Source organism: Mastomys coucha, unplaced genomic scaffold (genome assembly GCF_008632895.1).
Source record: "Mastomys coucha isolate ucsf_1 unplaced genomic scaffold, UCSF_Mcou_1 pScaffold23, whole genome shotgun sequence".
Classification (NCBI taxonomy): Eukaryota; Metazoa; Chordata; class Mammalia; order Rodentia; family Muridae; genus Mastomys; species Mastomys coucha.
Window position 1 is genome coordinate 40,260,150 of NW_022196906.1, and position 25,850 is coordinate 40,285,999.

General features: G+C 47.0%; 3 protein-coding genes across 3 annotated transcripts in view; all 3 read left to right on the forward strand.

Annotated features, from left to right (window-relative positions):
- The first annotated feature begins 264 nt into the window (after positions 1-264).
- On the forward strand, positions 265-3,006 carry Apoa5 (apolipoprotein A5). The gene is made up of 4 exons (XM_031344360.1): positions 265-276; positions 716-772; positions 861-960; positions 1,868-3,006. The coding sequence occupies exons 2-4, from the start codon at positions 733-735 to the stop codon at positions 2,832-2,834; spliced, it is 1,107 nt and encodes a 368-aa protein (XP_031200220.1). The 5' UTR covers positions 265-276; positions 716-732; the 3' UTR covers positions 2,835-3,006.
- A 1,928-nt stretch (positions 3,007-4,934) lies between these two features.
- Zpr1 (ZPR1 zinc finger) lies at positions 4,935-13,395 on the forward strand. Its single transcript, XM_031344019.1, has 14 exons — positions 4,935-5,236; positions 5,346-5,507; positions 5,883-5,973; positions 6,481-6,551; positions 7,247-7,333; positions 7,611-7,733; positions 8,216-8,263; positions 8,428-8,494; positions 8,804-8,874; positions 9,642-9,731; positions 10,299-10,409; positions 11,293-11,379; positions 11,703-11,768; positions 12,850-13,395. The coding sequence occupies exons 1-14, from the start codon at positions 5,063-5,065 to the stop codon at positions 12,955-12,957; spliced, it is 1,356 nt and encodes a 451-aa protein (XP_031199879.1). The 5' UTR covers positions 4,935-5,062; the 3' UTR covers positions 12,958-13,395.
- Positions 13,396-14,699: 1,304 nt separating this feature from the next.
- The window catches only part of Bud13 (BUD13 homolog), a 16,326-nt gene continuing 5,175 nt past the window's right edge, over positions 14,700-25,850 (forward strand). Inside the window, exons 1-9 of the mRNA XM_031344018.1 lie at positions 14,700-15,023; positions 17,807-17,897; positions 18,288-18,372; positions 19,437-20,210; positions 21,687-21,904; positions 23,201-23,303; positions 23,602-23,740; positions 23,972-24,156; positions 24,383-24,464. Of these exons, the coding sequence (XP_031199878.1) occupies positions 14,881-15,023; positions 17,807-17,897; positions 18,288-18,372; positions 19,437-20,210; positions 21,687-21,904; positions 23,201-23,303; positions 23,602-23,740; positions 23,972-24,156; positions 24,383-24,464 (1,820 nt within the window). The 5' untranslated portion in view covers positions 14,700-14,880. The remainder of the gene's footprint in view (positions 15,024-17,806; positions 17,898-18,287; positions 18,373-19,436; positions 20,211-21,686; positions 21,905-23,200; positions 23,304-23,601; positions 23,741-23,971; positions 24,157-24,382; positions 24,465-25,850) is intronic.

A 25,850-nucleotide genomic window follows, 5' to 3' on the forward strand; every position in this document is an offset into this window, starting at 1 on the left:
CAGTTGCTGGCCACAGGATTTGGAGGATGAGTTCTGTCCACACTTAGTAAAGGCTCCAGGGAGCCACTTGTCTATTGGGGCATCCTCCTGAGGCTGGGGAGCTTATTAACCCCGACAGCACCAGGAGAAGGGGAAAAGGTGAGTGTGCTAGTAGCCAGCTGGGGTCATCCTTCTTTGACCCTCCACGTGGTGTTTGCTCAGGGGAACTGTTGTCAGACTTTCTGGCGCCTGGAGTATAAAGCAGAATGTCTGCTCTCTGTGCCCAGAACTGAGCAGGTGAGCTGGCATGGCATAGGGGTGGTAGGGGGGTGTTTTGGGGGTGGTGGCTGCAATGGTAGGAGAGAGCTGCAGATATGGGCCAACAGAAAGCCTGCCGAGTTGTGTAGGCCCAGTGCTCAGCCCTAAAATGGGCTTGAAGGCAGGAAGACAGGCAAACGAGGGAGCTAGATTGCACTGAGGTGGGTGGCTAATCTCTCTAGTGCAGCCTGAGGTCCAGGCTCCCTACTTTGTGATAGAGGTAAGGGATAACCCACCCTCATTCCCCCACCCCCAAGTGCCTAGTTAAGTTCTCTGGAGCTTTCAACACGATGTTACCTACACATCGGGGAAGGGTTATCAGGATTTGGGGCAGGCAGCCTCTAGAGCAGGCTTCCTAGATCTAGTCCCTGGCTTTGCCTCTCCTCCTGATCAAGCCTCCACCTACCTTCCTCCTCAGGGTTCATCGTGGAAAGCATGGCTGCAGTCATCACTTGGGCCCTCACCCTCCTCTCAGGTGGGTCTTCCAGCAGACTTCAGCATGAGCTTGGGATGGAGGATGGGCTGAGGGGCCTGGTTCTTAATTGTCTCATCTTTCTCTGCAGTGTTGGCAACCACTCAGGCACGGAAGAGCTTCTGGGAGTATTTCAGCCAGAACAGCCAGGGCAAAGGCATGATGGGCCAGCAGCAGAAGCTGGCACAAGAGTAAGTAGCCTGGGCAAGGGTATGGCAAAGGTATGAGACAGCTCTATTGTGGGATGATTCCTCCGTTCTGTGGTTAACGCGGAAGTTGAGGGAGCCAGCCCCACTTAGACTACCAAACACACCTCAGTCATCTTGGGCACCCTCTGCCCAAGTCTTGTAAGACCCTGTCTAGCCTTAGCTTACCAGAGACCTCCTGAATGAATCACATGGGGCCTGATCATTACAAAGAACATGAGGATTTTTATTTCAGTGCACTGAGGCCGTCCCTGATCCTCAGGAAAGGAGGCAATCCCAGCACAGCTTGTTAAGTGAGCTCTTATACAATTTTCAGGGCAGCAGCCATTAGACACAATGTGATCGGTGGAACAGTGTGACTTTTTAAACTGATTGGTCTTTAGACTTCCCTTGTCTGAAGGTGGGCAAAGGTTCACCCTGTGAAATATGCCCCCACCCGCAGGTAGTTTCTCACCCTGTGTTCTGAGGAATGTTAATTAGCCTTTCCCTTTTGGAGAGTTCTGCTACCTTCCTAAAATTCCTGGCCTCCCAGTGTTTTTCTGAGATGTCCCTGTTTACTCTGATCTTACAGTCTCTCCTGCCCTGCGGCTCCACTGGGGTATGGTACCTGAGATTAGCATGCCACAGAATGACAAAATGGTGTGAATCTTGGTGTTTTTGTGTGTGTGTGTGTGTGTGACACCTTCTTGAATAGTGCTGTAGGGCCAAATGCCATCTTGTGCTCTGAATGTCACAATACAGTTGGGTAGGGTCAAGACTAAAGACCCTGGCTCTGGGGCCACTCCTCCTGTCCTGGCTTCTGCAAAGTATTGGTGTCCCACAGCTCTGGGGCAAGGGAGATTTCAAGGCTAGCAGTCTAATGGCCTGGTTCTCTGTCTTTCTCCTTCTCTAGGAGCCTGAAAGGTAGCTTCGAGCCAGACCTCTACAATATGAACAATTTCCTAGAAAAGCTGGGACCCTTGAGGGGACCTGAGAAGGAGCTTCCTCCACTGGCCCAGGATCCAGAAGGCATTCGGAAACAGTTGCAGCGGGAGCTGGGGGAAGTGAGCGCGCGCCTGGAGCCCTACATGGCTGCGAAGCACCAGCAGGTAGGCTGGAACTTGGAGAGCTTGAGGCAGCAGCTGAAACCCTACACAGTGGAGCTGATGGAGCAGGTAGGCCTGAGTGTACAGGAGCTTCAAGAGCAGCTGCGCCTGGTGGGAGAAGACACCAAGGCCCAGCTCCTGGGGGGCGTGGACGAGGCGTTGAACCTGCTGCAGGAAATGCAGAGTCGAGTGCTGCACCATACAGACCGAGTCAAAGAGCTCTTCCACCCTTATGCAGAACGCTTGGTGACTGGAATTGGGCACCATGTGCAGGAGCTGCACAGGAGCGTTGCTCCTCACGCGGCTGCCAGCCCCGCGCGACTCAGTCGTTGCGTGCAAACCCTGTCCCACAAACTCACACTTAAGGCAAAGGACCTGCACACCAGCATTCAACGCAATCTGGACGAGCTGCGCGACGAGCTCAGTGCCTTCCTCCGTGTCAGCACAGATGGGGCAGAAGAAGGAGACTCCCTGGACCCTCAGGCTGTCTCCGAGGAGGTCCGCCAGAGACTGCAGGCTTTTCGACATGATACCTTCCTGCAGATTGCTGCATTCACTCAGGCCATTGATCAGGAGACAGAGGAAATCCAGCACCAGCTAGCACCACCCCCACCTAGCCACAGTGCCTTCGCTCCTGAGTTGGGACACTCAGACAGTAATAAGGCCCTGAGCAGACTGCAGAGCCGACTGGATGACCTGTGGGAAGATATCGCCTATGGCCTTCATGATCAGGGCCATAGTCATCTGAGTGACTCTGAGGGTCACTCACGTTAACCTTCCAGCTCAGAGTCTGGACCCTGAGCCGCTGGCATAGCCTATTAGGCAGAGGGTGGAGGGTACTGCACACTATAGGTGAGGCCACCAAAGGTGCTGCTGTCCCAACCTACCCAGTCTCCTCAACTCCCCCACTCAGGTGCATTACACTCAGTAGGTTTTGCAAACCCAACTTCTGGTGCTCATTTGGGAACCCTAAGTACTAAGAGTGGGAGTGGGGGAATGTCGTGTTGGGGGAGACTGGCTGCATGCCAGTACTTGACCGTGCTGAAAACCCATGCCACTACAACCTGGAGTCCAGCTCCTGTTACTTCTCCCGGCCTGGTGCTCAGTTACAGTTGGTCCACAGAGAGGAACTCGTGTCTCCCCAGGGTTGAGAGCTTTTGTTGGAAGAGAGCAGGAGGTGAACATGATGCATGGAACATGTGATGGAGTGTGTATGTCCCTGCCAGTGGTCCTGCTGCTGGGTCAGTGATGGGATGGGGCAGAGCCCCTATTTCCTTAGAGAACTTTGAACCCAAATAAGGGACTGAGCCCTCCACACAGGGAGAGCTTCTAAAAACCCTGTACAGAAAAAACTGTGTGCCCTCCTCATCATACAGTCCCTACCTCTTGACTCTCGGGGTGGAACTGACTTTTGGTTGGAATGAAATAGATGCTTGTGATGGAATGTTGTTGGTCTGGCATGACTCTCCTTGGACCATGTCTGAAATCAATGGCCTTCCCTCTGCCTCAGAACACACCCACCATCCACTCATACCCCTTGCTCACTCTTTCTGTCTCTTTTCCATTCCTAGTCCACTCTGGGTGAGTTCTGCTGTAGGACTCCTGGCTAGACAATGGCTGTCACATTTTGGGGTGGTAGGCTGTCTTGTTCCACAGTCTATGCATCACAGGACAGTGTGTATGCTGTCACTGGAGAAGCAGACCCTGCTCACCTGAAATCCCTGAGGGATCCTCTCACCCTTGGTCCTGTGTCCCAGATTCCTCATGCCTTCTTGACCTTCTTCTTGGGATTGATTAAAAACTCTCTCTCTCCCTCTCCCTCTCCCCCCCCCACCCCCCCAGATCTCACTATGCAATATTTGCTGCCCTGGAATACATTATGTAAATCAGGTTAGCCTCAAGTTAATAGAGATCTACTTGCCTCTGTCTCTTAAGTACTAGGGTTAACAACATGCTCAGAGACTTAAAAACTCTTAATTCTCTTTCATATACACACTCACTCAGATATCAAAGATCACCAGGGACCAGTGAAACAGGATGGGGGCGGGGGAAGGAAAGCACAAACGCTTCTCTGCCCTGCCCAGCACCCTCTCTTCCCAGCTCAGCCTGCCCTGAACAGGATTCGTTTTTATTATTAATTTATTATTGTTATTATTATTATTATTATTATTATTATTTTGGTTTTTCGAGACATGATTTCTCTGTATAACTCTAGTTGTCCTGGAACTCACTTTGTAGACCAGGCTGGCCTCAAACTCAGAAATCTGCCTGGGATTAAAGGCGTGCTGGGATTAATGGCTTGCTGGGATTAATGGCTTGAGCAACCACTGCCCGGCTCCTGCACAGGATTCTTGATACCTCTCCACTACAGATCCTATATAAAGCTGGGCTCCATGCAACCACACATTTGTTATCCTCAATACTGGAGATATAGCCAGTTTCAACTATGGAACTGGGTTGTGGTCCAAGACGTGGAGAGGAAGTGCTAGAAAGGAAACAAAAGAAACCAATAAAGTAGGGTGTTTTGTTAGGAAACAAGGAGAGATAAGACAGTGAATGCGGTGGGGATGAGAAGCAGTAAAAAGAAGGGCAGTGTATTTAGAGTTAGAGGCGATGCTTAAAAGGACAGAAATGAGGAGCTGGGGGAAAGAGAGGCAGGGAGGGGAGAAGCTAGATAACAGGAGCAGGGACGCAGGCAAGGGGATTCCAAAGAAAGCCTGTACCCTTGTCCTTGGGCATTTTACATAGACCTGGAGACAAACAGGAGACCCGTATGGAAGAACCACACCTAGCAAGCTAAGCACTGAATTAGATCAGAGTTGCGCTGGTCTTATCTGGCTACACAAGTACAGTCCAGGAACCGGAAATCTTCGTCAGAGACTGACCTAGGAAGCACAGGGCCTGCGGCTTCTTTAAGAAGGGGCGGGAAACAGCGGCTGGAGGAAGTGAGGTCACAGGGAGCGCGGAAGCCGGAAGTTGCCGCCGGAGCCGCGCGTGGGGTAATGTCTGCCAGCGGCGCTGTGCAGCCCGGACCCCCGGGGGCTGCCGTCGGGCCCTCGCCCCCTGCGGCGGCTGGGTCACCAGCCACCGGGCCTTTGTTCCGGCCCCTCAGCGCCGAGGATGAGGAGCAGCAGCCCACCGAGATCGAGTCTCTGTGCATGAACTGTTACCGGAACGTGAGTCTGAGGCCGGGGACCACCCAGCCGTGCACCCAGAGGCCGTTCTGGCATATAGGGCGCAGACAAGTTGAAGTCATTCTCCCCAACGCTGCTTCTGCTTCCTTAGGGCACGACGCGGCTTCTGCTCACCAAGATCCCCTTCTTTAGAGAAATAATCGTGAGCTCCTTTTCCTGCGAGCACTGTGGCTGGAACAACACCGAGATCCAGTCAGCGGGCAGGATCCAGGACCAGGGAGTGCGCTACACCTTGACCGTGAGGAGCCAAGAGGTGAGCTTAGACCAGAGAAGGTACTCCACTGTTTCAGAGAGAGAGCATTGGAGGCCAGAGTCAATAACTCTGGTCCGGACATCAGAGTTGCAACAGACCTGTCCCAATCCTTTAGTGCCCTCCTTTGGCAGTGGTATTGGTGCCGGCCTCTGTTCTGCTGCTTTGAGTGGTGAACGTGCTTTGTGAATTTTGTGAGAGAGTGATGGGATGAATGAGCCGGACTTTATGTGTACTATCCTTAAGTAGTTTGGACTCTTCTGAATGGAAGGCAGGAAGAAGAAAGATCTAGGTTGACATTTGGTGGAGAGATGGTCTGGCTATTTCCCGAGCTTTATTGCTGACATCTTTAGCTAGTATGGTTTTCTTTTTGTCCAGGACATGGACAGAGAAGTGGTGAAGACAGACTCGGCCACCACGAGGATCCCTGAACTGGATTTTGAAATTCCAGCATTCAGCCAGAAGGGGGGTGAGTTTTAAGATCAGGTGTGTGAGCTGTTCACACATTGCTGAAATGTTTTCTATTTTTATTTTTTGTTTTGTTTTGTTCTGTTTTGTTTTGAGACAGGGTTTCTCTGTGTAGCCCTGGCTGTCCTGGTACTCACTCTGTAGACCAGGCTGGCCTTGAACTCAGAAATCTGCCTGCCTCTGCCTCCCAAGTGCAAGGATTAAAGGCGCGTGCCACCACCACCCGTCTTCTATTTTCTTGCAAAGCCTGGTGCCTGGTCAGGCCTAGTGGATTGTGTTTGGCCATGTAATTATAGTGGATTTTCATGCTTTAATGTGAGTAGAAAAGTTATAGTAAAATCTCTTGAGAGTCCAGCAGTAGCACAGGCCATGGTGTGCTTAGTTTAGAACTTTATAGATGAGGAAAAGAAGGCCTACAGAGTTCAGGTAAAGTGCTGAGACACTGAGAGTAGCATGCAGACAAGTGATTGCATGCTAGCATTCACTTGTCTTACATTTCATTCTCAAGCTCTGACCACTGTTGAAGGACTCATCAGCCGCGCAATCTCTGGCCTGGAACAGGACCAGCCCACACGACGGGTGAGCAGGGATTTTTATCAAATTATAGCAACTCAAGGGATCATTAAAGTTTGTGCCAAAATAGAGTCAGCTTTCTATGTAGTCGAATTGTATTGGACTAAATGTTGGGGAACTTTTTGACAAAGCACATAAAGGAGCTCGTTCTCCGGGTTGTCCTGTCCCATCCCGTGTCACAGTGTGCCTGTCTGCCCCCTTGTATACTCATGCTTCACTTCAGATAATGTAAAGTTACCTTTGAGGGTCTTTGGGTTATCTACAGCTTCCTGGGTATTCTTTTATATCTATACTTTTTATTATAGAAATAATGTAATTGCACATACTGTCATCTGTCTCTTACTGGCTAGAGAGGCATAACAGAATTTTGAATTTTTAAAGGAATTTATTATTTTAATTATGTATTATTTGCCTGTGTGAAGGTATGATGTATATGTGATGGCAGATACCTTTGTAGGCCAGAAGCCACAGCCTCCAAAGGAGACAGAGTTACAGTGGTATAATAAATAAGAAAATAAGCCCTACCTCCTACCCCCGGCATCATTTATAAACTTCAGATGTGCTTCTTGTGTCTCACTGTGAAATTTGGGTCTCTGTGCTCCCAACCTAAGATGGATGCTAAGGATCTGACGGAAGGGACATGGCTGTGGTGTGAGGTGTTCTGCCAAGACTGCAGTCAGTTTTCATTCTGTTCTTCACAGGCAATGGAAGGTGCCATAGCAGAAAGAATTGATGAGTTCATTGGCAAACTGAAGGACCTAAAGCAAATGGCTTCCCCTTTCACGCTGGTAAGTACTGAGTGACTGTAGCCACTTTCAGTGTAAGGAGGGAGGGGAGCGTCCATTGACACTTGACTGATGCCTGTAACCATGGAGCTTGGCAAGTGGAGGAGGCAAGATCAAGAGTTTGGACTCATCCTTGACTTCATAGCACATTATAGGCAAGGCTGGGCTATGCCAAAGTCCAACTTCAAAATACAAAACACTGACTAGAATTTTTCTGTGGTTCCGTGCTGGATGGAAGTTATATGGGTTTTCTTATACTCTCTCCTCTCTTATCTGTTAGATCATTGATGACCCCTCGGGAAACAGCTTTGTAGAAAACCCACATGCTCCCCAGAAAGATAATGCCTTGGTGATCACATACTACGACCGGACTCCACAGCAAGCTGAGATGCTGGGGCTCCAAGTAAGTGGACTGGCTGAATCAGAGGAATGCTCTGGAGTTGTCTTGTGTTCTGGGTTGCCTGAAGTCGGTGCATCCTGTCATGGCCTTTCTTTCTTTCTTTTTTTTTTTTTTGTTTTTGTTTTTGTTTTTTGAGACAGGGTTTCTCTGTGTAGCCCTAGCTGTCCTGGAACTCACTCTGTAGGACCAGGCTGGCCTCGAACTCAGAAATCTACCTGTCTCTGCCTCCCAAGTGCTGGGATTAAAGGCCTGTCACGGCCTTTCATTATGCTCATGTAATGTCACATAGCAGGTGTCACAGGAACCCAGCCTTGAGCCCTATCTTCCCTTGACTAGGGATTTGCTTTGGCTTCTCCATCTGTCCATCCTATGAGGTGGCACCTTATAGGGAACAAAGCCATTCTGTCCCTCTTTAAGTAGGACAGGGGTCTATTGTAGGCTGAGGTCTATCTGCCAACTTGTGATTTGTGCCTCTGTTCTTTTAGGCAGAAGCACCAGAAGAGAAGGCAGAAGAGGAAGACCTTAGAAACGAAGTGCGTGGTATTGGCTCCCTTTGAAGATGTAGTGGAGTTGTGGGTTGAGATTGATGAATGTCCAGTGTGTCACTGTCACAACTCAAATGGGTGAGCACCAGCGGAATGTCTTCAGCTCGAATGGGTGGGAGTGCTCAGTCTGTGCCTCTCATATTATGTTCTAGGTGCTCCAGTTCAACACAAACTGCCCAGAGTGCAACGCTCCAGCTCAGACCAACATGAAGCTTGTCCGTATCTTTCATCAAGCAATTGGGTTACTCTTCAGCTGACCCAGGCATGAACATTATATTAAAGATGGGAGCCTTCCCTTCAGGGAAAGCCAGGCTTTATCCTCAGCAGTGAGGATGAACCTTTGAGACTGCATGCTACACACCTGGGCTTCTCTGTGGCCAGGCCTTCATGTTTGTGAACACAAGTCCTGTTTATTGTAGTCTTGGGTCCAGCATCTGCTTGTGTGGGACTTGGCTTTTCTTTTCCTTGGAGGAGGGAGGAGTTTTGCTCTCCTTGAAGCAGATAGACTTCTTTAACTCCATCTTCCAGAAATCCCCCACTTTAAAGAGGTCATCATCATGGCCACCAACTGTGAGAACTGTGGGCATCGGACTAATGAGGTGGGTGGGGGAAGATGGGCATAAAAGCAATGCCTTTGTACCAATCCACCAGCTTCCCAGTTCTACTTGAGGATAGGCATAAGCTGTAATTGAGTCTTTTGCCGGCTTAGTGTTGGAGAGGAGCCACTGAAGGAGCTGAGAATTAGCCCAGAGAGAAGTTGGAAATACAAGATTGCAAGATGGGTGGGAAACTGACCTTTCGGAAGGGGCTGTGGTTGCTCAGAGGGCTGGAGGTTGGACAGATGTGGCTCAGTGAAGAACTCAAGGGTGCTGTCAGGAGTGGATTTGGTGTCTGCATGGAGGTTGTAAGCTCTTCTTCCCAAGTATATCGAGCATAAGCTGATTAAACTTACTTTATGGGGAAATAGTGGACAGCAAACCTGGGGCCTCATGTAGATTAGGCAAGTGCGCCGTTAGTGAGCTATGTCCCAGCCCTGATCGGATTCTCAGACTATGTCAGTGAATGCAGTGACAGGACTGAAAATGCTTACAAGTCTCTTTAATCCCCCAACAGACCCAGTTTTTTTTTTTTTTTTCTTTTTAAGGTATATTCAGGGTTTCATGCCAGTTCAGCCTAAAGTTGGCATGCCAGCAGGGCTGAGCATAAGCCCTGTGGACTCCTAATGGTTTTTGTTTCCATCTCACTGATGCCTGTGCTGGGTTAGAAGGCTGTCCTGGGAAGTTGTTAGTGGGAGCCTACATGAAGTCTTTCTGGCCCCAGGTGAAGGGTCTTCTCTGGTGCTGCTCCTGAGATATCATTTCTACAGGTGAAGTCCGGAGGAGCTGTAGAAGCTCTGGGTACCAGGATCACGCTCCACATCACAGATCCCTCAGACATGACCAGAGACCTCCTCAAGGTAGCAGCCTACTTGGAAAATAGCTGTAGTCATATAGCTGCTTCTGTCTAGAGGAAGTAATCATTTTAGTGTTTCAGAACATAAGGAACTCCATAACTCCCCTGGGCTTGAGTGACCCTGAATAGGCTTTCTCCATGATTGGAACTACAGACTCAGGTGGCCCCTAATCTTTCTGAGCAATGACTTGGCTGGTTTTTCGTTTCCATCAACTATATGGGCTCTTCTCTAACCCTAATGACAAGGTATGATAGCTTGTAGGTATGAGTCAGTTTCGGTTTATTATGCTAGCTTCATGTTGGTTCAGATGGGGGAGTGAGTCCCTGGCTTTTAGCCAGGTGTTGAGAGTAAACTAGCATTTTAACTTCACCCTCAAACTGCCACTGGTTTATTAATTTGGGCGACTTTTTTTGTTCCTAGTTTAAGTCAGTTTGTCTCTCTGTATGTCTGTCCATCTGTCTGGTGCTGTGGATTGAACCTGGGACCTCTGTAATACTAGACAAGGGCTCTAGGATGAAGCTATGCTGCCATCCTGTGATTTAATCCTTAATTTGACCTAATGTCTTACAGTCTGAGACCTGTAGTGTGGAAATTCCAGAGCTCGAGTTTGAACTGGGAATGGCTGTACTTGGGGGCAAGTTCACCACTCTAGAAGGACTGCTCAAAGACATCCGAGAATTGGTGAGTGCAGAGTGTGGTGTATCGCTTCTCTTAGCAGTTTGGCAGGAGAAAGAAAGGGCTAGCATAGTTTCTTCAGGTACAACAATGACACATGCCTGTAGTCCCAGCACTTGAGAAGCTGGGGCAAGAAGATTGAGGATTTGAGGCCAACCTGAGGCCCTGTCTCAAATGCCCCCTACCAAAAAATTATTCTGTTTTGTCACTTATAACTGAGGATTTCTTTGCCTTAAAGCTGGGTCAAGAGATTTAAGTATCGATTATGAAGAGAAGTTAGTTATAGGAATTTTTAATGGAAATTCTCAAGGCTAACAGTGAGACAGTATGTGATCACAAATTACTTTGTGATCTTAAGTCATTTACCTCATTACAAAATAGAAGAGGGTCTTTGACATCTCTAGTGGATATGTGAAGACTTTTCTTGTCAGTATTTTCTAAACTGTAGTGCACAATTATATTAGATCTTATAACTTTGTTTTATTTATTTGAGAGATGGCTTTGCCATGTAGTTGAGACTAGCCTTGAGGTCACTGTCCCCCTGCTTCAGCCTTCCGTGTGCTGGCACTGCAGGCCAATGTGTAACTGTGCCTGGCTTCTTTTTGTAAATTGTATATTGCATTTCTTTTCCAGATTGGGATTAGATACTATAAGAACTCTCTGGATTCCATTTCCTGTTGGCAGTTTCCTTCTTGGCAAAGCAGTCTCATAGACATCTCCTGTCCTTTTTTCTGTCACCTTCCTCCCCTCCCCTAAGTCAGCAAGGCATTGTGGGAAATGGAGACCAGGCTTCTCCAACTGGGTGCCAACTGCTCCCACCCCTGGTTTGTGGTTGAGCGTAATGACCATACAGTCGGTGTTGTAGTAATCCAGTTGTTGTGTGCTGCAGGTAACCAAGAATCCATTTACACTTGGCGACAGCTCTAATCCTGACCAGTCAGAGAAATTGCAGGAGTTTAGCCAGAAGTTGGGCCAGGTAAGAGGACCCTGGCCATTTCTTTTTTTTTTTTTTTAAAGATTTTATTTATTATTTTATAAGTACACTGTCGCTGACTTCAGACGCACCAGAAGAGGGCGTCAGATCCCATTGTGGGTGGTTGGAAGAGCAGTCTGTGCTCTTAACCACTGAGCCATCTCTCCAGCCCGACCCTGGCCATTTCTATAATCCTAATTTCCCTATTCTTTAAACTTTTGGCAACTGCAGCTTGTAAACTGGATTGGCTATTGTCTGGTAGCCATAGCCTCTTCCTTCCAGGATCTTTGTAAGAGTTACCTGCTAAGTCCTCCTCTCTCCTGTAGATCATCGAGGGCAAGATGAAGGCCCACTTTATCATGAATGATCCAGCAGGAAACAGTTACCTGCAGGTAAGTTAGGCCTTCCTGGTGGTTCTATGGAGATATATTTTCTGAACTTCATAGAATTTGCATGATAGCCCTTAACAAGGAAAGCCTGGCTTCTAAGTCTTCAGTTGGGACTTTGGGCAGGACTTGGAAGGTAAGGAAGAAGGGGAAGGTGGTGGTAATGGGACTCCAAGTGTGTGTAACAAAAGGTAGATAGGCCAGACTTCGTGCAGGCCTGCAGTCTTAGGTACTCAGAAGTCTATGAAGATGGAAAGTTTAAGACCAGTCTTTGCAATTTATCAAGATTCTGTCTTAAGATAAAATAATGTGAACAAAGAACCAAGTGTCTCCCTGGCTAACGTGTTCAGAGTCCTAGGTTCAAAGCGAGCCAAGAGTGTTTACCTGACTATCGTGCTCAAAGACCTAGGTTCAAAGCAAGTACATAAGAAAATAGGATCTTTTCTTCCTGGGTGTGCTTGTTTTGTTCTTATTCTTATCCTCAGCATTGGAGTTCCATTCTGCATCTCTGACTGTGAAGTAAGGAGCAATAGGGCCTGCCTGTCTAGAGGTCAGGACAGGAAAGCCGAGAGGTGTTAGGCTGACTGGGCAAGCAAACATCAGCAATTGATATATATAAAACTTGAACCTGGGGCCTCCTCTTTACTTTATTAATGAGTGTCGATGGGCCTGGCAAAACTGGTCTAAGTTATTTACATCATTGAGACCATTGTAGTCCCCTACCCCAACCCCCTCTTTTCCACGCACCTTCTTATTTTGAGACAAGTCTTTATTATGCAGCTTGGCTGGCTTTAAATTTGTAATCTTTCTGCCTCAGTCTCCAGAGTGCTGTGATTATAAGCAATCACCAGCTTTGGCTACATATTTTTTATAGGAAGGCCCATATATAAAAGTACTTAGAACTAGGGGATTAAACACATGTATACCATATACCGGGGCTTGGGTTTGATACTAGCATACACACACACACTTTTGCAGACTGTGTAGCCATGGGCTCTAGAGACCCTACTGTGCACTTCTTGGGAATTAGCAGTAGGACAGGATGGCGGGCTGCACAGGCGCTGACCATCTGCCATTGGCCCTGCAGAATGTGTATGCACCTGAAGACGATCCGGAAATGAAGGTAGAGCGGTACAAGCGCACCTTTGACCAAAATGAGGAGCTCGGCCTCAATGACATGAAGACAGGGCTATGAGGCAGGCCTGGCCCCACTGCGGTAGCAGTGGGCAGCTCACAGGCCAGCTGCAGGGCTATTTGTTACTGTTGAAAAACGATGAGTGTTGAAGCCCTTGTCCATGGTGAGGAAGATACCACTTGAATTAGAAATCTAAGCACACAGGGAGGTTAGCAGCTGACGATTCAGCTGCAGGCCTACTGTGCTCCTTGACCTTCTTTTGGAGGATTTAAGCCACTGTGAGAAGAACCACAGAAACACCGAGCAGTCTGCCATCACCTTTTTTGTGTCAGCTATTTGGCTTCCAGTGCTGGGCCTCTGAAGTCTGAAGAAGTGAAATACAAGTTTCTGCTGGTTTTGGGCATGTGAAGTACTGACTTTCAGCAGGAAAGAATGACGGAGGGGCTGAGCAGGCACAGCTGGAGAAGTGTTCATTAAAGTGGTGGCTTTTAAACAACACTTGCCTCTGTGTTTATGTCCTTACTAATTACCATGGTATTAAGAGTCCAGCTGCCTAAGCTGGGTCGCACTGAGTCACACCTGCAGCCCTAGCACCAAGAAGCCTGAGGAGAGCTTGGGCCATGTAGTGAGATTCTGTCTTCATGAAAAGAAAATAAGAAGAAAAAAAATTATTTAGTTTTCCAAACAAATCTTTCTTCAGGTGGTTGCTGTCAGAGGCAGCATTTCATTCACTCCAACAGACCCTCCTTTCTGCTCTGAGCCAGGTACACCTGTGTGGAGTGTAAAGCTGTTTCCATGCAGCTTAAAGTAGTCTGGAAAGCAGGGTGGTATACACCTTTAATCCCAGCAGAGGCAGGTGGGTCTCTGAGTTTGAAGCCAATCTGGTCTACAGAGTTCCAGGACAGCCTGGGCTACACAGAGAAACCCTGACTGAAGACAAAACAAATTCAAAATTGGATAACTTGCACCATCCTTGCTTGGCCTCTGCTAGCAAAAATCAAAGCCAGGCAGTATGAAGATGTGTGGGTTCCTGTACTTATCCAAACTTTTATCATCTATAAAGAAGGCTTTAATAAAACCCAAGGCTAGGTCATGGTGTATATAGTCCAGCTACTTGAGAGGCTGAGAAAGAAGGGTAACATTCAGGGGCAGCCTAGGCAATTTAGTCAGGTCTTCAACATTCAAAAAAGGATGGGGATGTAGTTCTGCTATAGAACTGCCTATCGTGTGCAAAGGCCTTGGGTTTAGTCCTCAGTGCTGGATGAAAGAAAAAATAATTGCGAGGGTTAAGTGAGGAGTCACAAAACATTTAAGCCTTTGTAGAAAAAAACGCCAGAATCTTCCTAGCTTTCTTTTTTTCTTTGCCACACTGACAACGAATCCATGTCATTTTCACTGGGAAGAACTGACATCATTTTCTTGAGAGACAATACCAAAGGTGAGAAGGTCATACAGGCTGATAAAACCTATCAAATGTTCATAGTCACAATACTAGGGATGGGGTTTGACTTTCCCTAAATGGTATCTGGAAGCCTGTTCCAGTAGACTTTCCACCAAAAGGTATTTACGGCAATAAAAGTGATTGAAATAAACTAATAAACTGGGCACTCTGAAACGTTTGGCACAGCAAACGCTGTTCAAAAATTTGGCCCTGGTGGTTCAGCTATGATAGGTCCCACATTCTTACAGGTGTTCTTCCTTACTCTGGCGCTGGCGATGACGCTGCCAGGGTAGGATCCTGTTACGTCGGCCTGTGGCTTCTCAGCTGAGACAGTATGGGCTGCAGGCTGTTGCACGGATGCGTCGTTAACAGGAAGGCACAATCAGCACACTCTCCTCGAGGCTGCCAAAGGCTCACACCTATCAGCCCAGCAATTCAAAAAGTCCGGTCCTAAAACTTCCGCTTCTGGCTCCACCCCTACCGTTTCGCGTTGAAGAATTTTGTCCCCCAAGCCGAGCTGTTGCCCCGCCCTCGCCGCTGCCATGGCGGCAGCTCCGCCGCTCTCCAAGGCTGAGTATCTGAAGCGTTACTTGTCTGGATCAGATGCTGGCTTGGAAGGAGGTCCAGAGTCCGGTCGCAAGCGGCGCAAAAAACGGCCGAAGCCAGGAGGCGCTGGCGGCAAGGGGTGAGTGGACCGGCGGTGTGTCGCGCCGCCCGGTTGCGCCCTCGGCCGCAGCTCTTCCTCGTCCTGGCCCGCGCGGTGCTCCGAGTGCTGCCGACCCCGGCCTGAGCCCAGGCCCCGCTCCACTGCCCCGGGCGGGCTTGTAGCTGCCACTGGCAGCTCAGACCTTATACCCTGAGCAACACCTTCCTTGTGTTTAAGACAGCTAGAATTTAACTCACTTTCTCCACGCGTTTGTAGCCTTACGCTGTTCCATGTACAGGTTGAAAGTCGTGCCCAAGAATAGCAAAGCTAATTCAAAACCTTTTTCTTACTTTCTTTCTCTATTTCTGTCCCTTTCTTTCTCCCTTTTTCTCTTTCTCTCCCCCCCTTTCTTTCCTTTCTAATTTTAAGATCCAAAAGGTCTGTTTTTGGGGGTTCCAAAGTACCAGGAACTGATCTGGAATCAAAGACTCATATCTACTACTAACAGTAACAACTAACATGGGAACACTTCACATCATGTGCCTGGCCTCTTTCTAAAAATTTTGACCATATATCTTTCAGAACATTGTAATGAAGCAGACATTTATTTTAAATACAATACTTCCAGGTTTGAAAGAGATGTACTGAGGCAGAGTTCAGATGAAATATTCCTTAGTAACTTGGCCGTTGGAATCTGGAAAGGTTGGGATAGGAGATCCAACATTAACCCACAGAACAAAAGGAAATTTCTGTATTTGTAGACTTTAGAGCAGTGGCCCTAAGTTTAGCAGCTTACTGAAGGTACTATTTTGGATATAAAGTTGAAACTCTGGAGGCTAGATCCATTTTCACCCCTACCCCCTGGGTCTGCTAAGAGCTTATTGGCTTAAAGAGAGTACTAGATAGGATACAAAGTGTGGCTCACCCTCTCTGTGAGCAGGACCATGATCTAACAGTATTATTCCTGTATGGTCCATTGAACTGGGTAGAATAATTCCCCCATTGCTCACATTTATCTTCATTTGGAACTTGAGCATGACATCATTTATAGATGGAATCTTTGTGGTTTTATCAGTCAAGATGAGCCTATATTCAGTTAAGGTGGTGCTAAATTCAGTGTGACTGATGTCCTTGGAAGAAGGGGCAGTGCCATGTAGGGAGGAAAGTTTAGGCTTTAGAGCAAATCTGATTAGAATTCGAATCCTAGCTGTCCTACTTTATAGCCTGAGTGGTCCAGGGCAAGAGATGCTCATCTCTCTGAGACTCAAGACCCAGTCCTTAAAGTCATCTTGCACCTTACTACTTGTCTTAAATGGTTGTTGTGATTAAAGCTGTATCATGTGTTCCTGGCATTTTAAATAACCTCTCTGCAGCACAGTTCGTCTGTGTGGCACACATTTATTGGATGCCATCATCTTACAGTAATTGGGGGACCGGTTCCTGGAGTCCACAGGTCCTTAAGCTCTTTCAAAAAACGATACACTATTTTTATGTAAACTATTCACATCCTCTTTAAATCATCTCTAGATTATTTAAAAACCCACTACAGCTTAGATGGATGCCAGTAGTTACATTATATAGGCCGTGGTAACTAAAGAAAGTCTATATCTATTTAATATTAATATTGGCTATTCTTTTTTCCTCTGAGTTTTTTTTTTTTTTTTTTTTCCCCGAGACAAGGTTTCTCTGTGTAGCTTTAGCTGTTCTGGAATTCACTCTGTAGACCAGGCTGGCCTCGAACTCAGAAATCCACCTGCCTCTGCCTCCCAAGTGCTGGGATTAAAGGCGTGCGCCACCACCGCCTGGCCTCCTCTGAGTATTTTTAATCTGTGGTTGGTTGAGTGTGCAGTTGCAGGGTCCATGGGTATGGAGGACTGAATACCTCCTGTGACAGTTGTGTTGAAGAGGCCTTGGTGAACAAAAAATGCATTAGTCAGCAGGCTGTGGTTATAGATGTCCATAATCCCAGCATGGAGGAGGCTGGGCCGGAAGATGGAGAGCTGAAAGCTAGCTGTAGGGAGACTGTCTGGGAGACAACAAGGCAATAAGTAAAGAATGCCTTAGCCCTTGGCTGTTGGAGCTTAGAATTTAATGAGAATATGGGCTTATAAATACAAATGGACGCATTCTAAGAGTGTGTAGAGGTATTTCTACTCTGGGAGTAGGAGACAGTGAGCAAGAAAGATAGGTTCAAGGAAGTTATTCAAGGCTGGGGCCCAAAGAAAATAAGATTCGTGGTTAACAGCAAGAAGAGTAGGTCTGACTGAAGGAAGGGGGTGCCTTTGTGAAAACTGATATTGCCAAAGGTGTATAGTGACGGAGTGTATTGATGGTGCACAGACAAACACTGAGCCATACGCTTAACTTTAAAAGCCAGTAGGAGAGCTGGGCAGTGGTGGCACACGCCTTTAGTCCCAGCACTTGGGAGGCAGAGGCAGGTGGATTTCTGAGTTCAAGGCTAGCTTGGTTTACAGAGTGAGTTCCAGGACAGCCAAGGCTACACAGAGAAACCCTGTCTTGAAAAAACTAAAAAAAAAAAAAAAAGCCAGTAGGAGGCCGAGACATGGCTCTGCACTTGACAACCTGATAACCTGAATTCAGTCCCCTGAACCCACATGGTGGAGGGAGAGAACTGACTCCTGCAAGTTGTCCTCAGACCTCCATATGCATGCTGTAGCATACATCATCACACACACACACACACACACACACACACACACACACACACACACACACACAATGTCAAAGAACAGCCGGTAAATGTATGTAGGTTTGTGACCCACCATGAGTTCCTTTTTGAGCTTTTTATTGTTCTCATCTAGAATGCGGATTGTTGATGATGATGTGGGCTGGGCGGCTATCTCTACCACTAAGCCGGAAAAAGAGGAGGAAGAGGATGGAGATTTGCCTGTGGTATGTATCTTGTGGAGACTCTTGTCAGGACTTTGAAATGATCCAAGCTTCTGAGCCTTGACGCTGAGCAAGGGGAGAGGTGACACTCAAAGAGCTATGTGGCACTGTTTCCTTCTATGGTGCTTATACAAATGGTCACAACTTAATGTTTTGACCATGCAGTGGTGTGGACATGATACATTTTCAGCAGAAAATGGTTTTGAATTTTGATCTTTGGGCTAGCACAATTTGATATGATATTCTCATGACAGGCAGTGGAAGTCAGTCATGCGATCACAAGGAGAAGCAGGCAATTCTCTGCATGTAAGCTATGGCTCTAGGTTCTTGAGACAAGTGCTCTTTGGCTGGCTTCTGTGGGTTTTCCTGACTGTAGTGTCCCTACTCCTGCAGGTGGCTGAGTTTGTGGATGAGCGTCCAGAAGAGGTAAAGCAGATGGAGGCCTTCCGCTCCAGTGCCAAGTGGAAACTTCTGGGAGGTGAGTGTCGGCAGCAAGTACAACTACATGCCTCACTTCCAGGGTAGGTCTCTTCTGCTTCCTTGCCTTAGTACAGTGCGTGGTTTGTTATGTGTCAGTGATGATGAAAAACATGGTGGGAAAAAGATGTCAGGACTTAAGAAGGGCGCAGAACATTAGAGGCTGCCTTTTCAGAGCATGGAGACCAGGCTTTCCACGGTTGTAGAATGAAATAGCTCGTGTGGTCGGGGCCAAAGTTTTGTCTTTTACTTTGTGACTATTTTCTCTGTTCTGACTTTTCATAAACAAGGCTCTTTCATCTCCTCCACCTCCCTCTGTGTTTTCCTTTTCTTCCTTTCTTTTTCTTAAACCTTTGAGACAGTCTCAGTATATATAGTTCAGGCCACTGTGATTGGATCCCTCTTTTTTTTTTTTTTAAAGATTTATTTATTTATTTTATGTGTATGAGGACACCCTATCTGTACAGAAAGCCGTGAGCCATCATATGTGTGGCTGCTGTTGAACTCAGGACCTCTGCCAGGCCCACTCGCTCCAGCGTAATTTACTGCAGCTGTCTTCAGATGCACCAGAAGAGGGCGTTCGATCTCTTTATGAGTGGTTGTGAGCCCTCATGTGGTTGCTGGGATCCAAACTCAGGACCTTCGAAAGAGCAGTCAGTGCTCTTACCCGCTGAGCCATTTCGCCAAGCCCCCTGGATCTCACTTCTTGAGATTTATTTAACTACAGAATATTCCTGGTGCTTGCTCATTTCTCATACATAGGTGATAAAAGAATTGTCTCCTGGGGCTGGTGAGATGGCTCAGCAGGGGAGAGCACCGACTGCTCTTCGGAAGGTCATGAGTTCAAATCCCAGCAACCACATGGTGGCTCACAACCACCCATAATGAGATCTGACGCCCTCGTCTGGTGCGTCTGAAGACAGCTACAGTGTACTTACATTAATAAATAAATAAAATCTTTAAAAAAAAAGAAAAAAGAATTGTCTCCTAAGTGGGGTTTGTTACCCTCTGTGCCCTTAGGCCAGAGCACATTGTGGGACTTTTAATGTTTGCTTTTGTGTTTAGGCCACAGTGAAGATGGACATTCTCATTATGAGGTCCAAGATCCATCTCCTCCCAGGAAGGCCCGTCATGACACCCCAGACCCATCTCCTCCCAGGAGGGTCCGTCATGATACCCCAGACTCATCTCCTCCCAGGAGGGTTCGTCATGACACCCCGGACCCATCTCCACCAAGGAGGGTTCGTCATGACACCCCGGATCCATCTCCTCCCAGGAGGGTTCGTCATGACACCCCGGACCCATCTCCACCAAGGAGGGTCCGTCATGACACCCCGGATCCATCTCCTCCCAGGAGGGTTCGTCATGACACCCCGGACCCATCTCCTCCCAGGAGGGTTCGTCATGACACCCCGGACCCATCTCCACCAAGGAGGGTTCGTCATGACTCAGATGCTTCTCCACCCAGGAAGTCTCATCATAATTCTTCAGCTGTATCTCCTAGGAGAGGCCATCATGGTTCCTCAGGTACCTCTTCCCCAAGACAGGCCCATAACCACTCCCCTACTGCAGCCCAGCATAGAAGGACTCTTGACTCTTCAGGTGCACAGCATCTCAGGAGGGCCCGTCATGATTCCCCTGATTTGGAACTGCCCAAAGCCAAAAGTAGTAAAGCTGCAGAAAGACCCCCTAGCAAGACTGCATCCCAGAGTGGGCTAGGCCCCTCCCACCCATCACTCTCAACGAACAGCAAGTACCAGCATGACTCTGACCTTTCTCCTCCGAGGAAACGGCAAGCAAAAGCCCATTTTGGAGCTAAGAAACAGCTTGATTCTAAAGGTGAGCATAAGGCTGTGCATAAGAGGAACTTCCTCTCTGTGAGTGTAAGAACAAATTTCTTTAGGGGAGTTTTGAAAAATGAGAGACTAGACTTAGGGAAGTTGAAAGATAAAAGGATGGGGGGAAGTTTTATGTCCTTTTGCTCACTCACCCTGCCCATAAGAATGCACAGGTGAGGTGGGCCCAGAGGCTCGGAGGGTAGAACATTGCCCTCACCACTGCAGTACACGGAGAAAACTGACTTCTGATCTCCACATATGGGCGCCTACGCTCATGCACACATACAGTAATAATAAATACAAATACACTTATGTACAGAAATGTATAGACACAAAAGTGTCACAAAATTGTGTCATTTAGACATCATTGCTAGTGTTGTAGCCAGTGTCCTTGGGTGGTTTTTGGCACACATGTTGGGCATAGTTGGGCCTGGCTGTGCAGAACATACTTGTTGCCTGTGTAATCTTGCCTGTTCTCTCCACTTAACAGCTTTCCCTGGGTTTGCTCTGAGGATGTTTAACAATCATCCTGTACATACACTGATGGCACAAGTGTGGATTGTTTCTTTTTTCTTTTTAGATTTATTTATTTTATGTATATTAGTACACTGTAGCTTCTTCAGACAACACTAGACGAGGGCATCAGATCCTATTCCAGATGGTTGTGAGCCACCATGTGGTTGCTGGAAATTGAACTTAGGACCTTTGGAAGAACAGTCAGTGCTCTTAACTGCTAAGCCATCTCTCCAGCCCTGGATTGTTTCTTATCTTAGATCTCCTGAAGATTTAACTGATAGGTTCCTAGGAAACTGAGCAGTTATTTACTAGGTCAGAATGTGTGGCTGTTGCTACTACCTAGTACCTACTATATGGCGGCTTTTCAGGAGGTGACCGGTGATACTGTCATCTAGAACAGGCCCATGCACGAAATATTTTTTTTCCTTTGTCATTTGTTCTAGCTAGAGTGTTAATTTTAAAATGAAATTACTTTGTTACTCTTGAACCTGGGGACATCAGCATATACTCCAGGTCTTCCTGACTCTGCTCAGGCCAACTCAGCTCTTCTTCCAGTTCTGAAGAGGGTGGCAGTGGAGAGACACAGTGTAGACCAGTGTCTGAGAGCTCATAGTCACCAGACACTGGTGGCCAGGAAACAGAGCCCCTGCCTTTGTTCTTCTCTGTTGTGCCTGTGTTTTGGTTAGTCATGTTTTTTCATAGGATAGCTAAAAAGACACTGTACTCAGCTTGGTAAGTTCTTTTAAACATTCTTCTAAGGAGATTAATTGGTCCTCCCTTTCTCTCCTGTGCTGAGGACCAAGACCAGGCCTGACATACTGGGCAGGCATTTTACTACTGAACCATCCCAGTCCTTAATCCATTCTTTAATCCCTAGATTCTCTTAGACACAGGAGAGTTCGTAGAAGCTTTTGACCTAGGAAACATCATAGTCATTCTCTGACTGTTCTTTTCTGCTTAGGTGTCTACCAAAAAGCCTCTGATTCAGATCTGTCTCCTCCACGGAAAAAAAAAAATTCAGGGCACCAGGATTCTGATTCAGATCTGTCACCACCACGGAATCGACCAAGACACCAGAGCTCTGACTCTGACCTCTCTCCACCTCGGAGAAGACAGAGGACCAAATCTTCTGATTCTGACCTCTCCCCACCTCGCAGGAGTCCCCGTCCTGGGAAGAAGGTAGGTTTCCAGTATCAGAGTGACTCCTCCTTTCTAGCTTTACAGACACCACAGAGGTTCCAGCCAGAGAATGAGAAACTGGTACAGGAAATTGGAGTTAGAAGCATTTCTGGAACTTTCTTTGAAGGTGACATGGGTGTAACTCGTTAGCTGGGCTTGAGCAGAAGCTGGGGATCCAGAATGTTGGAGGTTTGAAGGCTGTGCAGTTACTCCACCTAAATGGTGCTCAAAATGTTGTAGATTTTGGACTGTTGTGCATTTCTGATTTTGATCAGGAGTGCCCAGCTGGACCAGATTTCCCAGGAGGCCCCTGCCTCTCAGAGCCTTGTAATGCCACCAGTCTCATCTCAGTGTCTTGCCTTTGTTGTTTTGAGTGTACTCTAAGGCTGGCTTTGAACTTCTGACCCATCTGACTCTTCCCACCTTTGGATATACAGGCTGGCACCACCTGTTTTCCTAACAGTGAATTGAGGCTTACAGATTACAGAGTGCAGTTAGAAGTGTAGAAACCTGTGAAACCAATCATAGCTTTAAATTCTACTTCTGCTACTTAGTATCTGTGAGATTAGGCAAGAAACTCTATTACTCTAAAGCTCAGCTTTTTGCTTTTTAAAATGTGCATAAGTGAGTTCAAGGCCAGCCTGTGCTGTAGAGGACTCTATCTTAAAAAAAAAAAAAGTCATGCAAATTCTTAGTCCCTTCTATATGCCCCATGTTTGTGTTTCTATTTACTTTAAAATTTGATACCATAAAGTGTTCTGTGAGATTAGCCTCTCTATGTGAGCCCTGTGGTCAATAATGAGAATATAAAACTAGAGGTTTTGATTTGGTTATAGCTGACAGTTAGGCACATGAGCCTCCTGGCTCAATGGTGTCGCTGTTGCTGCTTATCTTGCACAGGCTGTACACATGCATTCCTCTTGCACAGGCAGTACACATGTATCCCTCTTGCACAGACAACATACATGTATTCCTCTTGCACTGGCTACATACTTGTATTCCTCTTGCACTGGCTACATACTTGTATTCCTCTTGCATAGGCTGCAAACATGTATTTTTCTTGCACAGACTGTACACTTCGATTCCTCTTACACAGACTGCACACTTGTATTCCTCTTGCATAGGCTGCACACTTGTATTCCTCTTGCACTAGCTGAACACATATATTCCTTTTGTATAGGCTACACGTGTGCATTCCTCTGCACAGACTGCATACATGTATTTCATTTGCACAAGCTGCATACATGTATTCCTCTTGCATAGACTGTACACATGTATTCCTCTTCTGTTGCACAGACTGCACACATGTATTCCGGAGCGAAAACTGGGTTGGTCACTGATGTTCAGCGGGAGTACCAAGAACTCAAGAAACAGGACCAAGACACTACAGACCTCGGAGGTGAGCATGCAGGGGTCACTTTCCGCTCATTTAGCTCTCTTTTTGTTAAGTGTGGTTTGTCGTATTTGCTATCGCAAACTTCCTTGCTTCTATATCTCTGGTCTGCTTTTGTGCAGTACCTTACCTCAGTAGTACAAGCACTTCTTTCTTTTCCAAAAGTGTGAAAGAATGTTAGAATGTTGGTAGGAGCCACTATGGTTTGCAGCATTCTTCCAGCAAAAGATCCTAGGCAGTTGGTTTCTAGTGCTAGAATGTGATGCCTAGTGTGTATCTTTAACATGTTATTTTTCCTTCGTAGCTCAGTTTGAATTCACTGAAACTGTATTCCGAGAAAAGTTTGGTCGGAAGAAGAATTTGAAACTGGGGCGCTTGGAACAAAGGAGAAAAGCAGAGAAAGACTCAGAGCGAGATGAGCTATATGCCCAGTGGGGAAAAGGGTAAGGGCGTCCCTGAGCACAAAGCTAGACTGCAGGACCAGAGCCAGCCACTGCCTTGCATTTGTGGGAGCTGATACAGGGTGAGCCTCAGGTGCAGAATCTCTTAAGATGGTGGGTTCAAGCCACCAGTAGGGATTCTGGGGCTGCTACAAAGAGGGAGTCCTCCAGGGCAGCATTGTGGTCTCTCAGTGTAGGAGGGAATTCTCAACCAGGATGCTTCATTTTGCCCAGGCTTGCCCAGAGCCGGCAGCAGCAACAGAATGTAGAAGACGCAATGAAGGAGATGCAGAAACCTCTGGCCCGCTATATAGATGATGAAGATCTGGATCGGATGCTGAGAGAACAAGAAAGAGAAGGGGACCCGATGGCCAACTTTATTAAGAAGAATAAGGCTAAGGAGAACAAGAATAAGAAAGGTGAGACTTGGGGTTGCTGGAGCCAGGGGTGACTGAGAGAATTGTCAGAGGGCTGTGCATAGCTTTCCCCAGAGAAGGCTGCCCCACACTACTGTAATGCTCTTGTGTTTGGAAGTTTGGATCAAAATAATAGGAACTTCCATGAAGAATTTTCTCCCATAGCTGTCTTGGTCTGAATTAAATTGTATCAGTAGCTAATTTCTTTTTTTCTGATTCCTGTCTTTAGAGAGGCCTCGCTACAACGGTCCTGCTCCTCCTCCCAATAGATTTAACATTTGGCCGGGGTATCGCTGGGATGGAGTGGACAGGTGCGTCTATTTCCTATGTTTTTATTTTCTTTTCTACCTGACTTTAACCTTTTCTTGTTTTCTTTTCCTTTTTTTCCCTTCTTTTTGGGACAGGGTCTCACTCCACAGCCAGGCTGACCTCCAAATCATGCACTACCCTCTGGGTCCCGGGAATACAGCACGGCAGCCACAGTAGGCTTGCTTTTTTGTTTGTTTGTTTTTGGTTTTCTGAGACAGTGGCTGTCCTGGAACTCACTCTGTAGACCAGGCTGGCCTGGAATTCAGAAATCCACCTGCCTCTGCTTCCCAAGTGCTGGGATTACAGGCATGCGCCACCACTGCCCGGCTTAAAATTTATTTATTATAATACATAGGTACACTGTAGCTGTTTTCAGATGCGCCAGAAGAGGGTATCAGACAATCAGTTGTGAGCCACCATCTGGTTGCTGGGATTTGACTCAGGACATCTGGAAGAGCAGTCAGTGCTTTTATCTGCTGAGCCATCTCACCAGCCCCCCACAGTAGGCTTTGTCCAACGTCTGAGGTCCCTCTACACTTGCCCTCACTCCTGCAGTCACAAGGGAGTAGCATGCATTCAGTCCTGAGCTCTGAGTTTCCACGGCCTGGGTTTCTCCCGTTTCCTTTCCATATACTTCGAAAAGCTCAGGATGAATAACTGACAAGTCCCACTTTGTTTCACACATTGATCATGCTCAGTATTTTTTAAGGGTTAGAGGATGGACAAGGGCTGTGGTCTTGAGCCTTTTCTGTGTTGTGTGTTTAAGGTGTCGCGTTTGAACATTAATTCTCTATAATCCTGGGAGGAAGCCCCGAGTAGTCTCAGCCCCGCCACCTCATCTGGTTACTTGCTAACGTCTCAGAGTGTACTTGGGCTTTCTGACTGCAGGCTAGCTTCCGCCAGTTGTTGCAGATCCCGTCTCCCCTTGCCCACATGGAGCATTAGCATGTAGTGTGATGTTTCTCAGAGTTTTAAATCTCAGGACCCCTTTTATACTCTGTGGGCAAAGGCATTACTGCTAAGCCTAATTATGTAAGGTAAAGTCTTGATACCCATGTAGTAAGAACTGGCTCTTGCAAATTGTTCTCTGACCTCCATACACTCATTTGAATGTGTGTGTGTATGTACCTCTATAAACAAATATAATTTTTAAAGAAATTTTGGGGACCCCAAGAAGCTTTTGTTTATGTTTATTATATATTTATGGTTACTATATTAAAAATTAAGAGCATTTATTCACTATATAGAATAAAACTATTATATACTAATATAATTACCATTATTTTTAGTGAGAAGTAATTATTAAAAAAACAAAAATAATGGCCGGGCGGTGGTGGTGCACGCCTTTAATCCCAGCACTTGGGAGGCAGAGGCAGGCGGATTTCTGA

Excerpts from the sequence above, each read along its gene's own strand:
- Zpr1 (XM_031344019.1), top strand. The coding sequence starts at position 5,063 with ATGTCTGCCAGCGGCGCTGTGCAGCCCGGACCCCCGGGGGCTGCCGTC. Across the intron at positions 5,508-5,882 it reads TGACCGTGAGGAGCCAAGAG|GACATGGACAGAGAAGTGGT; the intron begins GTGAGCTTAGAC and ends CTTTTTGTCCAG. Across the intron at positions 10,410-11,292 it reads TCAAAGACATCCGAGAATTG|GTAACCAAGAATCCATTTAC; the intron begins GTGAGTGCAGAG and ends TGTGTGCTGCAG.
- Apoa5 (XM_031344360.1), top strand. The coding sequence starts at position 733 with ATGGCTGCAGTCATCACTTGGGCCCTCACCCTCCTCTCAG. Across the intron at positions 773-860 it reads GGCCCTCACCCTCCTCTCAG|TGTTGGCAACCACTCAGGCA; the intron begins GTGGGTCTTCCA and ends CTTTCTCTGCAG. Across the intron at positions 961-1,867 it reads CAGCAGAAGCTGGCACAAGA|GAGCCTGAAAGGTAGCTTCG; the intron begins GTAAGTAGCCTG and ends CTCCTTCTCTAG.